This window comes from Trachinotus anak, unplaced genomic scaffold (genome assembly GCF_046630095.1).
Source record: "Trachinotus anak isolate AG129_WGS33_773 ecotype Australia unplaced genomic scaffold, CSIRO_AGI_Tana_v1 ptg000011l, whole genome shotgun sequence".
Taxonomy (NCBI): Eukaryota; Metazoa; Chordata; class Actinopteri; order Carangiformes; family Carangidae; genus Trachinotus; species Trachinotus anak.
In genome coordinates, this window is record NW_027273862.1 from 28183330 (window position 1) to 28198165 (window position 14836).

Here is a 14836-nt window from a genome sequence, read left to right on the forward strand (position 1 = left end):
CATATATCATCACTCTTGATACAGGGACATAAGGGACATATGATTGTAAATGTCATATATCACCTTTCTGAATGGTCATTTCACACTTTGTCTTGTTTGGTTTCAGGCATTAAGGCTCCAATTGTTGTTCCGCCTGTAACACCCTCCACCGCTCAGGTGATCTCTTCACCCGTCACCTCTGCAGCCACCACCACCACCGCTGCCTCCACCACCCCTCTAAAGACCACAGCCTCCACCAAACCCTCCACTCCTCCACACACTGGTCCTACCACTAAAATCACCACCACTGCTCCTGCCGCCAGCACACAGACCACCTCCACTAAAGCTCCACCTGCTCCTGATGAGCCAATCCGACCAGTCCCCACCTCTCCTTCTGCAGCTCCTGAACTTTCCAGAACAGCAGGACCCCCATCCTCCCCAACAGCGCCCCCTGCTGTCAGGCCAGAGGTGGTGGAGCCACTGTCTACCGTCAGAGTAACCGAGGCCCCTCCCACCACTGTGACAGGTACAACAGCATGGACAACCCCGGCTCTGAGCTCCACCACCAGCCCCTTCAGCCCCAGCACATTTAGGACCAGCAGCACACCTTTTGCCATCACGGCTCTGTTCTGGCTCACCTCCTCCACCAAGCCCACTGACTTCCTGCTGCCAAGTACACCCGCAGCACCGACCACCACCTCCATCGTGTGGCCAACCACCATCAGTGCCCCTCCTTCTGTTGTCGTACACCCAACCAAAGAGACCACAGAGGCTACAACGCATTCAGCAGCAGTTACTCCGACTGTAACAGCGTCTAGTCCGGGTCCTGCTCCAATCTCAGAGACGTCTGTAGTTACAGACAGAACGACTGCTCCCAGTACAGCCACCACTGCGTACACAGACACCAGTACAAAGACTGCAACAGCAGAGAGACCCCCAACAACAACTGCACCCATCCCTCCTGGTTTACTGAGCACAGCGCTCACAACCGCTTCACCTCTCCCAACCTCGCCCCCTCTCGAAACAGGAAGTGTGTCTTTGCCCACAACCACTTCAGCAAAGACCACAGAGTCAGTCACACCTGTTGCACCTTTCACCACCAGTAAAACAACACCACACAGAAGTCCAGAGACAACAACACCACCTGTTACCACAGAGAAGATTCAGTACACCACTCATACTGAACTGACAACCTCCACTACAGCTGCAGCAGCTCCTGAGTTACCAACGCCAACCGCACTCCATGTAGCCCCGACTACAGCTGCACCATCTGCTCCCACCTCAGCTGCTACAGACTGGAGGACAACAACAAAGAAAGTGGAAACTACTGTGTCTGAAAAACCTGTAGCTCCCACAACAACAGCTGATCAGAAGATTACAGGCACAACGACTCCTCCTGTGTCCACCTCCACAGCCCATACTGAGAGAACCTCCTGGTCTGCAGCCGTCCCAACCACAGAGAGAACCACTCAGACCACAGCTCCGAGACCTTCAGAGGTACCAGAAACCTCCACCGTGTCCACAGGTCCTCCTGTCACCACAAAACCAATTGTGCTGACAGTGTCTCCTACAGAAACCACCACTGTATCACTATCACCAACAACAGAGAGGGTCACCCATCCTGTGTCCACCACACGGACCTCTGAGGCATGGCGCCCCACCCATCAGGAGACCTCATCCACCCCAGCCTACAGCCCCACTGTGAAGACCACACCAGAGGTCACTTCTGTCACAACCGTCATCCACGTGGTCACTTCCACTAAAACTACTGAAGTACCTCATCCTCCAGCGACAACAACAAAGCTGGTTGTCACCTCGGCAACGTCAGCTGCTGCCACAGCCACCACTACCCTAACTACAACCTCTCCTGAAATCTCAACAGCACAAACTGCAGCCACTACAACCAGGAAACTGGATACACCCCCGCCACCTGGTACTCCTGAGACACCCCTCACCACGTCCTCCACAACAGCTCCACCAGGTGTTGTTACCAGCACGCCCGTCACGCTGCCGATTACAGAGACGACACACCCAGTGACAGGCCGAGTGGAGGTGACAACAAGAGCTACAACCACTCCGCCTCCATCTCCGTCTCCGCTGCACACAACCACTTCAGCTGCTCCAAGGACAACGACTTTCCTGGACAAAGTCACCACCCAGCTGGTGTCCACCACCAGAGCTACACCCACCACAGCAACAACAACCATGACACGGACAAGCACCCCCAGGACGACTCCCAGAGTTCCTGTGACAACAAGAATCACAGTGACTGAGAGGTCAACCGTCAGGCCATTCACCGCAAGGGTTACCATAGCAGCAAGGCCCTCAACAATAACCACCAGATCAACCACTCCTGGCCCGCCGGCTGTCACACCAAGCCCCGGTGCAACAACCACATCAGGAGTGCCATCTGCAACCGTCGCAACATCTCCTGAGTCAGTCACTACGGCGAGCACGACTGAACGTGACAAAACACCCGCAGCAGCTCCCATCCTGACCACCACGACCGCCCCAGTGCCTGTTCCTACTCTTACAACGGTCACAGCATCTACAGCTGTCCCCATGACAACCACCACAGAGAAAACCATGACCACCAAAGAAACTGACGTGTCACCATCTACATCCCAACCAGCAACACCTCCACCTAAGACCCTCATCTCCACCCAGGAGCCTGGTATACCGACTCCCGCTACGACTTCAGGCCCAGCTGCCACCACAGTCCAAACTCCTGAGCCGGACAAAGTGGATCGCACCAGTCCAGGTGCAACAACACCTCCTGCACCAGCGTCTCCTCGCACACCAGCGGAAACGACCACACGTCCAGCGGAGAGCACAACGTCCATGGCTGTGTCCACTGCAAGGATGTGCACAGTGAGTTATTATACGTCAATCTTTCAGTCACAGAATTTAAACATATTACTAGAAGTTTCTGGTTTCTATCTGTTTATGTGTGGACCAAAAAAATCCATGAAGGAATATTTTGAAAGCTAAAGTTCAAAATAAGAGCATCAGCTACTGCTTTAATCAAACAACTGTTTACAGCAGCAGCCAGTGTTCAGGTTCATCTTCTTTTCCTGATTTAAATAGATACAATTATCAATATTATACAGAGGTACAGTCAACACATTTTCAACATTTTTCCAGAGTATCCACTTCAAACGGACACTGCATATGACCATGTGTCTGAAGTAGGACATGGAATATGGTTGAAAGCTCAGGAAAAGTGGAAATCCTGGAGTTTAGATTATTTTATCACAGATATTTTTCCTGAGGTCTAGAAAGAATCTCCACATTCATTAGACAGTTTATGTCTATTTTGAGCTGAATCAGCCCCTTTCACACTAAATATAAATTTTCTTTCCTGTTTACAAATATCCCTGTGTTTCCTTTTTGTTGTGTAACTCCTGGTTTTCAGTTTTTTTGATTTTGTTTCCGTCCAGCCTCCGTATGCAAAGATCATTGATGAGTGCACAAAGTACATCTGCGTCAACAACCAGCTCATCCTGTTCAACAAATCCCAGAGCTGTCCCTTCACCTCTGAACCCCCGAACTGTGGCCTGCTCGGCTTTGCTATCCTGGTCAACGGAGACAAGTGCTGCCCCCAGTGGGACTGTCCATGTGAGGAAAACACAGACATTAAAAAAACAAAAAAAAAAACAAGTTCCATCTATGAGTTTACAATCTTCTCGTTGTGTTTGTACAATGGTTGTTGCAGATAGGTTTGGGCTGATATTCAATAATATTGAATACTGTGATATTTCCCACCTTATGCAATAATTTTCATAGTATCATTTTTGTACTCTGGCACTCTTTCACTGCTTTGCTTACTGGACCCTGTACCTTAGCATTTAACAAATAAAAGTGGCAGTAGTGGCAGCATCATTTACACCTTAAACATAAAATGCAGTGATATAATTACGATATAATTATTTATCAACATAATACATTTTGGATAGCAACCAAGCTAAGTTGCAGATCATTGTCTTTTATCTGCTTTCACTGTCATCTTTCCCTGATGTTCCAGGTCGCTGCTCAATGTTTCCGGACCTGAACGTAATCACGTTTGATGGGAACAGCGTTGCCATCTACAAGGCTGCCTCATACATAGTAACGCAGCTGCCCAACGAGACCGTCAGTGTCCTGGTTCAGGAGTGTCCTGCCGACTCTGAGTCACCGGTAAGTTGATATTGCACTTATCAGGTGTCCTTCCAGCGATGGGAACAGAAGTCACTGATTTGATTCGATTTGATTTGATCAATTTCTACCTGATTTTCCTCTCATTTCTCAAGTTCCTCTGGAATTTCACAAACCTTTGTCTGGTGGCGCTCAACATCACCCACAAATCCAACCACATCATCATCAACAGGCTGCAGAGGAGGGTGAGAAGCGCTCCCTTCTTGTCCTGATTTTTTCTTTGTTATGTGTCAGATGAGCACATAAAAGCTCCCGTGTGACTTCATGCTCTTTGCGTTTTCCTCCAGCTCTACGTCAATTCACGGTACGCCAAGCCTCGATTCAAGAAGTACGGCTTTGAGATCTACGACACGGGCAACATGTACCTGATCCGCAGCCCTGCTGGTCTCAAGCTGCAGTGGTACCACAGCACCGGCATGATGGTGATGGACACCGACAGCTCCAGCAACAAGCTTCCAACCAAGGGCCTTTGTGGTAAGAGTAGTTTCACTCCTGCAGGAGAAAAAATATCTTTAGTTCTCAGGCTGTATCAACATTATGCACAGTTTCCTCTTACTGGGGTGATGACACCAGAATTTTATGATGTTACTGTCAATTATTTGTAAGTTTTGTCAGTTATGTGAAAGATAAATGTTTCCTCTTTTGGACGGATTTTTTGCGATTGGTTCAAAAAGCTCAGCGAGAACTGGAATATGGACACCAGGTCCAACCAAAGTCATGCTGACAGGTGTGCTCCATGGGGACGGTCGACAATAGAAGCTTTATTGGGCAAAGCCTCAAAATGTGATGACAGTTAAACTTCACTGATCTGAACAGGGGACCTGCAGGTCTTGAAAAGTCTTAGAAACCACTGAGTTGGGTTCAGTTTTCTCAATAAAAGGTCCTAGAAGGTTTTAAAAACTATATTTCATTGTTAAGTCAGTTTATTCATAGAGCACATTCAAAAACAACAAACACTGACCAAAGTGCTGTATAGGGAGATTAAATATTGGGATTATTTGATTGATGATAACAGTCAAATAAAAACACAGACATATGAGAGGATATGAGTAAATTAATAAAAGCTTAATAAACACAACAGCATAAAACAGAGTGTGAGCGTCAAGTCTTCATGATGACTTTTAAGAGAAAAGCTAAAGAAAAGAGATTGGATCTTAAAACAGGTTTTAAATACATGGGAGCACCTTTACACATTAATTGGTTATTTTTATTACTAGAAATTATTATTATTCTACAACTGGGAAGCACTGACAAGAATGTGATATAATTTCTGTCATTCCTCGACTGGTATGACCATGAAAAAGGTGTTAAATGGTTTTATAAAGTTTTTAAAAAGTCTTAAATCTAATTCAGTGAACACAGCAGAAACCCTGATGAAGCAGCTACAGCAGCAAGATGCATGTGTCACATTCAGGGACTCATATGTCATGAAGTAAATTTAGTGTTTTCGTGACCCCATTAGGTTTCTGTGACGGAGACCCAACCAACGACTTGACTTTAGCCGATGGCACCACAGTGGGCGTTAGCGAGGATCCGGCTCTTTTCATCGACAGCTGGCAGGTTCCCAACACCACCAGCTACATCAGCCACAGCCGCCGCCGTGAGCTCAACTGCTCCACCAGCGACTGCTCCAGCTGCCTGCTCATGCTGCAGAACCCCACCTTCGCCCCCTGCCACGCCTTTGTACGTTAAACCATCTGTGATCTAGTCTCCAGGTTCCTGTCCCAGGCTCTGTCTGAAACCCAGTAAAGCTGCGGTTCAGGTTTTATTTCTCAGCAGGATGAAAATAAAAAAAACATGAAATACCTAAATGTGATATGAACCCATTATCAAGATCCTACTGATTTATCTGTCGTCATTTCTGTCTCAAATTAGAAAATACAAACTAGCAAAAAGATGTAACGTGACAAAATAATCTAAATAACATCCACCTGAATAATGTGTAGACGTAAGAAGAGCAGAGCACAGATTCTAAAGAATCACTTACTTACAATAGTCATTTATATGTGATAATAATAATTATTATAATGAGTGTATCTGAATGAATTTTATCCTAATGGTTCTTTGTTTTCAGGTCCCACCCAGCACATTTTGTGAGGTTTGGGTACGAGATGCAGAGTACGTCAATAACCATTGTGTGGCTTTGGCTGCCTATGTGGCTTCCTGTCACAAGTTTAATATCTGCATCGAGTGGAGGAGTCCAGATTACTGCCGTAAGTTTCTAACTGTCAGTAAAACATTCAAACAGCTGCTCTGTGAGCTCCAGACTGCTCGCCCAAAACTCTTATCATGACTGGAAATTCAAACTTAGGCTGGCAGTGAAATCCAGAACCAAACTGCACAGGATAAATGATGGCTCTGTGTGTAAAGGTTGCTGCCGGCCTTAATCACTGTCCCGAATTAGGAAAGTGTACAGTGGTCAGGAAAAACACAGGTGATGACAGTGTGACAGTAGCTGTCTTCATAGATGGCATCCTGCGGAGGACGTGGTCATTGAAGGCGTGGCCCTTCGTAGCCGTTGTAAACTGTGAAGGCCAAACTGAAATGAGATGGTCTGGTCTACCTTTACCATTGTGTTGCAAACTGTGGCTCACCTGCTTTCCCTCTATTGACATGTTAAAATGTCTGCTGTGAAAAATCCCTATTTGATACCCAAATGTACGATGTATTTTAAAACTGCTGGAGATGTAAATAGAGGCTGACAGCACTTATAAAGTGTCATATCACTAAATACTGAAAACACAAAATCACCAGATAAAGCTTTAAGCAGAATTAAAGACTCTGTGAACCCTCTTCTGATGTTTGATTGACATCTCCCTCCCAATGTACATGTTGTTATTAAACATGGAGTGAAACTTGACCTAACTGAGTACCAGTGTGGATGAGCACAGACTTAAATGCATTGTAGTTTCTTTTTAATATGACAAAATATGTACTTACAGTGGTAAGTTGTAACATTATCTTTTAAATTCTAAAGTAAAGTAATGTGTTTGAGGCACCGACATGTTTGCATCTCTTCCGGCAGCCTTCCTGTGTCCTGACGCTCTGCGGTATCAGGCCTGTCTGCCGGCCTGCACGTCTCAGTCCTGTCCCAACCACGACTTTGACTCTGACCCAGACCAGTGTTCAGGCCTGACCGAGGGCTGTGTGTGTCCCGAGGGAATGCTCCTCCACCGGCCGTACTCCGCCCTCTGCATCTCACCTGAGAAGTGTGGTAAGACCCCAGTTTTACAGCCCAAACAACAGAGCAGGGGGGTGTGGAACCGGAAGTCACAGCATTAGATCATGATGGGATGAGATTGTTGAGGAAATCTGAAAATTACAAACGTTAATTATTCAACTCATCAGCTATTAACTATTTTTATTCTTTTTTAACACAATGTTTTATTGAGAAGTTAAGCGAAAGTCACAAACTAGTGTTGCAGAATTAAAAACTTATTTTGAAATTGTACAAGCCCTATATAATAATGCAGCTTGAACCAATGAGAAGGCATCATGTCTGTTTGTGCGTGTTGTGTGTTTGCAGCCTGCACCGACAGCTCTGGCGTTCCTCGTGCACACGGTGAGGTGTGGAAAGCCTCGAAGGACGCCTGCTGCATGTACCGCTGTGACAACGACACCATTGTGCCCGTGGAGTACAACTGCTCCAACGTGGCGGTGCCCATGTGCCGCCGAGCAGGGGAGGTGATCATCAGCCTGGCTGACGACAGCAGCTGCTGCCCACAGAAAGTCTGCGGTGAGGCCGCGAGGGTTCCTGAGCAGTTTGAAATATCTGCATCAACAAGTCTTCATGTGTTTTATGAAGTGAAAAATTATGATGTGATAATGTAATTTGTGACTCTGCAGTGTGTAACCAGAGCCTGTGTGACCTGCTCCCTCCTGAGTGTAAATATGGGGAGAAGCTGGTGTCGTACTACAGACAGGACTCCTGCTGTCCGGACTATGTGTGTGGTGAGTTTACATCTCTGCACACTGAGACGCTGGTCACTGTCTTTGTTAAATTAAACTGGAAATGATGTTTGAAAAAGTCGGGGATCTTTTATTCAATCAATAATAACACATAACTGTCTAATCAGTTGTTGTTATTATTTTTTTGAAGTTATTTTTTTGGCATTTGTGAGTCTTTATTTAGAGAACAGTGGAGAGTGACCAGAAATGGGACAGAGAGTAGGGGCATGACATGCAGGAAAGAGTATGCCCTGCCTCTTCAGCCACTTGGCTATCAGGTCACCCCATAGATATTAACTTTTAGCAGAGCAAGTATCAGGAGTTATGGGTTGTTTTGGAGCCTTAATATTGCTGAGTTAGTCAGTGTTTTCAGTCCGTTTATAGTGTAGACTTTCAGAGACAGTCAACCCTGAAAGTTTGAGGTTAGTCCACTGATGTGTTTCTACATAGTCGTGTATTTCATGTTTAAGTCAAACAAGAGAAAAAGCTTCAGTGATGAGGACTCAGCTGCATTTATGACAACAGTAAACTCAGAAACTTCTGAGAGGAACATTACGAAAAAAATGTGTTCACATGATCAACTTGGAAAACAGTATGGACGCCCACGGTAACATCATCACCAGACATTCATGTTAATATCAGTGAAGATCGAGTAGAATAATGGATTAATATCAATTACAAACATCAACTTCACTAATGTAGTCAGACTGTAAATCTAACATTCAGTAATAAATTACCTGTTAAAAGTAATTAAATAGTTTTATTATAATAATTAATAAAATAAGTAATAATTAATAATAATAAGTAATAATGAGTAATAATTAATATTACTGTCCTTATCAGTCACGACGGAGGACGACATGTTTGTGGTTGTTGTGACTTCACTTCAGGTAAATCGAGGACCTGAATTTCTGGACGAGTTTCTGAGCAAAGAAATCTGATCTGTTCATTTGTTCAAATAATTTTTTCTGTCACGGAACTTGTAATTTCCGACTTTCTGACGTATCATGAATGCAGCATCTCTTCTCCTTGGATTAACGGTAGTTCAGGGAAACGTTCCCAACAGGATGAAGGACAAAGTGTTTACTGTCTTAAAAAAGAGGGAAAGGAAAATAGGGAATTGTGTTTCAATCGTCGTTGTCTTATATTCAGGCCAATATGCTAATTATTGATTTTCAGAGGAGCCAGTAGCTGGCAGATTTTTTACCTGACGCTCAGTGAAATAGTGACTGTCCCAAAATGGGGAACTTTTGCATGAATCAGTGTCTGTGTGTTACAGAGTGCGATCCTGAGCTCTGTGAGTCGGACGTTCCCACCTGCAGAGAGGACCAGACTCTGATCGCCACCAGAGCTGACGGCAGCTGCTGCCTGGCCCATATCTGCAGTCAGTTCACACACTTCTGTGTTTCCTGTGTCACATTCAGCCGTCGGTGAATCATCAGTTAACTCAAAGTCACCAGTGTGATGAATGAAGTGTGTGTTTCCTGCAGTGTGCTCCTCCTGTCTGGAGACGCCTCCTCTCTGCCAGGACGGTGAGGTGCTGACAGTCGACGGCAACACCACCGACCGCTGCTGCCCCGCCTACCACTGTGGTCAGAGCACACACACACTTTAACGACTTAACGCAGAAAAACACTTCCGTCCGGCTGACACAAACTTACATCCTCTGTTCTCAATAATAATAAAACAGCTCTGAATACATACATGCATTTGTGTGTGTGTGTGTACAGTGTGTGAGCCCTACCGGTGTCCTCAGATCAGTTGTCCTGTTGGGATGTCCGTGGTGTCGGTGTCTGGTCCAGGTCGCTGCTGCCCCAACCAGACATGTGGTACGACTAGTGACAGTTCAAGATGTGTTCAGGTCATGTTGGACAAACCTGTACTACAGAGTCTGTATTTCATTGGTCTGCAACATTTTTAAACAGATTCAAATTTAGTTAGTATGAGATCCACATCCTTTTTTTGCATGGAGAAGATTTAAATAGGTTTTAAATCGGCACATTTTTTTTATGATGATACTGCTGTCTCTATCAATCTGTCTAAAAGATAAAGCTAAAATGTGATCGTCTATGTTTTCTGTTGTCAGAGTGTTCCTGTGAGAAGATTGCTTCCCCAAAATGTGGCCTGGTACGTCTCGACTTTTAAAACTCAGTCTTTCTGTTCGGACATCTCATGTTGTATTTTATGTGGTGTATATGTTTGTAGAACTCACTGTCTGTGAGTTTTTATAATGTAAAACCTTTTTGCTGATTTTCATGTTTCATTGTGCATCAGCTGTGAAAACACATTTATAAAACAACTACATATAATAAAAAATGTAAAGGCTGACAACAAGCTTTGACATTTTGAAGATACCACTAGTTTAGTTCATGTTTCTCTGTGTGTTTCTCTGAGTTTCTGTGACTCAGGTCTGGTTCTGTTTGTGTTCTGCAGGGAGAGGCCGCCCAGCTGGACCGGGCCTTCCTGTCCGACCCACAGAACCAGTGTGCCTGCAAAAGATACAAGTGTGGTGAGCGCTGCTGGGGAGGGAGAGAGGGAGGGAGGGAAGCTGCTTCAAATTCAAGAAAGGCTCTGTGTCCTGGAGCTGCTGCTGCACGTTTTAGTTTATCTTACAAAACATAAAGTGCTTCACAGTTAAAAGGCACACAACCAGAAAAAGAGTCAAAATGATGCATTCGGTATAAATCATTAACAACAAAAGATTTTAAACATAAACCAACATGAAGTCCTTTAAAAAGTACAGTTGCTCCAGCCCCTTGTGCTGTGACCTCTGACCTCTCCTCCGTGTGTGTGTTCAGTGCGCGAGGCGGTGTGTGTGTTTGGCGAGCGCGGCGTGCTGCGGCCGGGTCAGACTCTGGTGGAGCACGGAGACGACGGCTTGTGTCACAGCAGACAGTGCAGCCGCAGCCTCGACCCGGCGAGCGGCTTCCACCTGCTGCGCACGTCCAGCATCAACTGCTCCGCCCACTGCCAACCAGTAAGACCACAACACACACACACACCAGTAACATAGTCACTAAGGGATCAGTACACGCCAACGCTTTCTTGTTCTAGTTCTTTGTCTCCATCTTGACCTGATTCTTCCTCTTTTCGTCCTTCTTGCTTTTCTTTTTTCATAAGCACGGATTTAGAAAAGAGCCACAGACGCCAAACCCTCCAGGCACACAGGTAGAACCACCTACTGTCCAGACAATAAAGATTTTACCATTCAACCTGGTGGTGGTGGTTGATTGATTGATCACTAGTAAATACAGCTGAAAGGATTTGTCAATCACCAGAGAAAGTCACTGTTCATGTGAGTTGAGACAAAACAATATAAGAAAAACTCTTCCTGGATGACAGAATATAGATTTATTGTCACCAAGATAATTATTATTATTTTTATATACAGTTGACATAAGTGTGTTTGAAATGCTATTAACTTGTGGTAAATAAATCTGAATTTCCTGCTGGTTTTCAGTGATATTTTTCACACTTGGGCAGGAAACAAGTAATAAATTTTATTTTATGTGGTATTAAAAATGTCTTTAAAAGTCATAAATTTAATTTGAACCCTGCAGAAATGCCTGTGTACATCCATGACTCCTAACACTAACTCTCATAACACTCTCACAACTCAAACACACACACATACTGTACAAATCTAACTAAAGTCCATGTTACCTCTTCTCTTTCTCTTTTTCCTGCAGTTTCTGTCTTTTCCTCTTTTCAGTTTTTTTCACAGTTTAACAAAACTAATCTTGAAAGTTTGTGGGTGTTTCAGAATCAGATCTACATCCCTCCCAAAGACCAGTCGACGTGTTGTGGTGTTTGTAAGAATATTTCCTGCCTCTATGAACATGAGAACGGGACAACAGCTCTCTATAAGGTAGGAGGTCGTTGTGATCCGAGGTTAACTGTATGGTGTAAACTTTGTAGAGTATCCTGATGCCATGTCCTGACCAGTGTTTCTGGGGTTTTCTTTATTTATTCTAACACAAATCAGCAGCTGATTTTTACAGGTTTGTTAAATGTGAGGGATCTAATGCTGTTAGTATTTAAGATGATCTTTGATCAACATTTCTTTTCAATCCCTGAACTGTTTTGTTCCTTGTTGGTGAACCAGATTAGTGCACAGCAGCTGTTGCACAGATGTTGATGTTGCTGGTGTGTTTTCAGCCGGGGAAATCCTGGGTCTCCAACTGCATGAAGTTCGACTGCACAGACACTCTGTCCGGACCCACACTCATCTCCTACTCCTTCAGCTGCCCCCCCTTCAACGAAACAGAGTGTGTGAAGGTCAGCATGCAGCAACACACACACACACACACACACACTCTTGACCAAAGTCACACATTTAACTGAATTAATTCATAAAGGTCAAATAAAAATGACTTTTAAATCATTATTCTCTTCCAGGGTTTTCACAGTAACTAAATTTGCACACATCATATTTCAGAGGCAGAGCAATGAGTTTTTTATAATGTATGATTCTGTTTCTGCTTATTATAGTCATTATGTAGACAATATACAAACATGTTTATAGCTTAAAAAAATGAAGAGTTGGTCACCCTGAACTTTGTCACATACTTCTACATGTTAATTCACTGCATTTTTTATTCACTCCTGGACACAGGAATTTAAAAAAAAAGAAGGAAAGAAGGAAGGAAAGCGCATGTAATGGTTTAAATATAAAAACAGGCAAAACTATATTTATGACATGTTTGAAACATAATGAGGAGAAAACCAAGGATAGAGAGTAAATACCTGGAAAAAAATAACAAGACAAGTTCAAGGTTCAGGTCTGTGAGATTTATTCAAACAGAGCAACATGTAGAAGATGGGCAGAGTTTAGAACGTGAAGAGAATTTTCAGTCTAAACTATCTTAACATTTTGACTCTCATCTGCACTCAGATTGGTGGAACTGTCGTAAGTTTCATGGACGGATGCTGCAAAACCTGTGAGTATCTGACCTGAGCGTAGCAGCAGTCTGGTAGTTAGTGTAGAGCTGTAGGCTGCAGCCGACACTGAAGAGCGCCTTCTCCTGCCGCTCAACATGTTTCCAGCATGTTTGCCCTTCAGTTTGTCCAAAGTCTTCAACCATATTGTCTGAAGTGACTCATGTGGGATCCCAGCTGTTGTTTTCCATGACATTTGTCTGCTGTTGACTCAGATCAGAGTCAGTGTGCTTTTCAGTGAATTCTGCCTCATCAGTCGGAAACCGTGGCGACAGATAACCTTTTCAAAGCGCCGAATGACTGACGTAGCTCTCGCTGAAAAGCATCCAGTGACGTATGAGTGGGTTTGTGGTTTGTGTGCTGCAGCTTACCATCATGTACCAATCCCACCAGGTACTGGATTCCCTCTGTTCCCTTTCCCCGTTAGCCCCTTGACTCCCGCAGTTAACACAAACTGTGAACGAGGTACCAGAACAACAAGGCTTATCAGTGCCATTGTTGATATTCAACAATGTACTCCCTCCAAAACAATAAGGACAAAACACACAGGAAATCCCAAAGTCTGACTACAACCCCCCCTCCCCTCTGTACAACAGTCCTCTCAACTGCTGTCTCATTTCAGGTCTCAGTCAAATTTAAATTTACTGAAAACCAGAACAGGCCACAGAGTGAAATCTATATTTGTATGTTACATTCTTCTCACTTCATGAAGCTGTTAAACTCCCTCAAAGGAGGCAGGATCCTTCCTATCGGCCAACGAATGATGCCACACTTGAGAGGACAGAGACATGTATTTACCCCAGCCCTCCCCTCCCTGTGGATCATGTACATGTACATGACAGCTAAACTCTTTCCCCATTTAGCACTGTCTGGGCAGTGCATTGTTGATTGTCAACAATGTGCTGTTGGTAGTGGCCCAGTAGTTGGGCTTAGACGTCTGCATGTGTCAGTAGATACTGATGTGGGCTGGTGTCGGGGGGGGGGGCTTTTCCCCCATCATGTAGCTGCTGTAGAGGATCTGCATGCTGCTGCACCACAGCTGCAGCGCTGCTCCACCCCCCGGGGGAGCTGTGTGGAGAACTGAAGCTACTGTGTGAGGCATTTTATCAGCACCATGGACTGTTTATAAAGATGAACGTAGACTCCAGGTCTGAAAAGTGAAGCCAATGCTGAAGAGCCTTAAAGCTGCATTCTGTCTAATGAGCACCAGGGGGCACTGGTCTGATTGTATTGAAGTCTATGTGAAAACATCTACTTCTCACTGATTTATTACCTCAGTTAACTTTTTGTTTATGGTCTCAGCAGGGTACGTATTAGGCCGTGGCTACAGTGAGTCAAACCAGTGGGTGACGTCACAGTGGGTTCACACAGGCTCACTCACAGACTCATCAGCACGATGACATGGGAGGAGTTATTTTGAGCATTGCAGTAACAGTCAGAGACATTTTCTGTGTAGACAGTGTTTGGTGACTGACAGTCGGAGCATTTAGAATCAGAATCAGTTTTATTGCCAAGTATGTTTTCACGTACAAGGAATTTTTCCTGGTGATTGATGCAATGAGCGCACCAAAACACCGAGGCAGCCGTCCGCGGCGCCATTAAAAAAGGTGGGGGGAGGAAATGGGGAGAAACAAGTGGAGAGGAGAGGAGAAAAAAAAAAAAAAACAGAACCCAAACTATACTCCTAGTGGGGGGGGGGCAACCTCGGCAACATAAGCATATATAAACACATTTTACAACACAATGGAAGCGGCGAAGGCGTGGGATGGGGTTGGGG

At 44.7% G+C, this 14836-nt stretch overlaps 1 protein-coding gene across 2 annotated transcripts in view; it reads left to right on the plus strand.

Annotated features, from left to right (window-relative positions):
• otog (otogelin) overlaps positions 1-14836 on the plus strand; it is a 60405-nt gene that overhangs the window by 40252 nt on the left and 5317 nt on the right. For both annotated transcript variants that reach the window (XM_071489543.1, XM_071489544.1), the window contains exons 36-54: positions 107-2850; positions 3420-3597; positions 4004-4155; positions 4269-4358; positions 4461-4647; positions 5636-5856; positions 6248-6386; positions 7199-7387; positions 7700-7909; positions 8020-8124; positions 9401-9505; positions 9612-9713; positions 9852-9950; positions 10208-10248; positions 10555-10630; positions 10920-11098; positions 11885-11989; positions 12280-12399; positions 13016-13061. In XM_071489543.1, the coding sequence (XP_071345644.1) occupies positions 107-2850; positions 3420-3597; positions 4004-4155; positions 4269-4358; positions 4461-4647; positions 5636-5856; positions 6248-6386; positions 7199-7387; positions 7700-7909; positions 8020-8124; positions 9401-9505; positions 9612-9713; positions 9852-9950; positions 10208-10248; positions 10555-10630; positions 10920-11098; positions 11885-11989; positions 12280-12399; positions 13016-13061 (5088 nt within the window). The remainder of the gene's footprint in view (positions 1-106; positions 2851-3419; positions 3598-4003; positions 4156-4268; positions 4359-4460; positions 4648-5635; positions 5857-6247; positions 6387-7198; positions 7388-7699; positions 7910-8019; positions 8125-9400; positions 9506-9611; positions 9714-9851; positions 9951-10207; positions 10249-10554; positions 10631-10919; positions 11099-11884; positions 11990-12279; positions 12400-13015; positions 13062-14836) is intronic.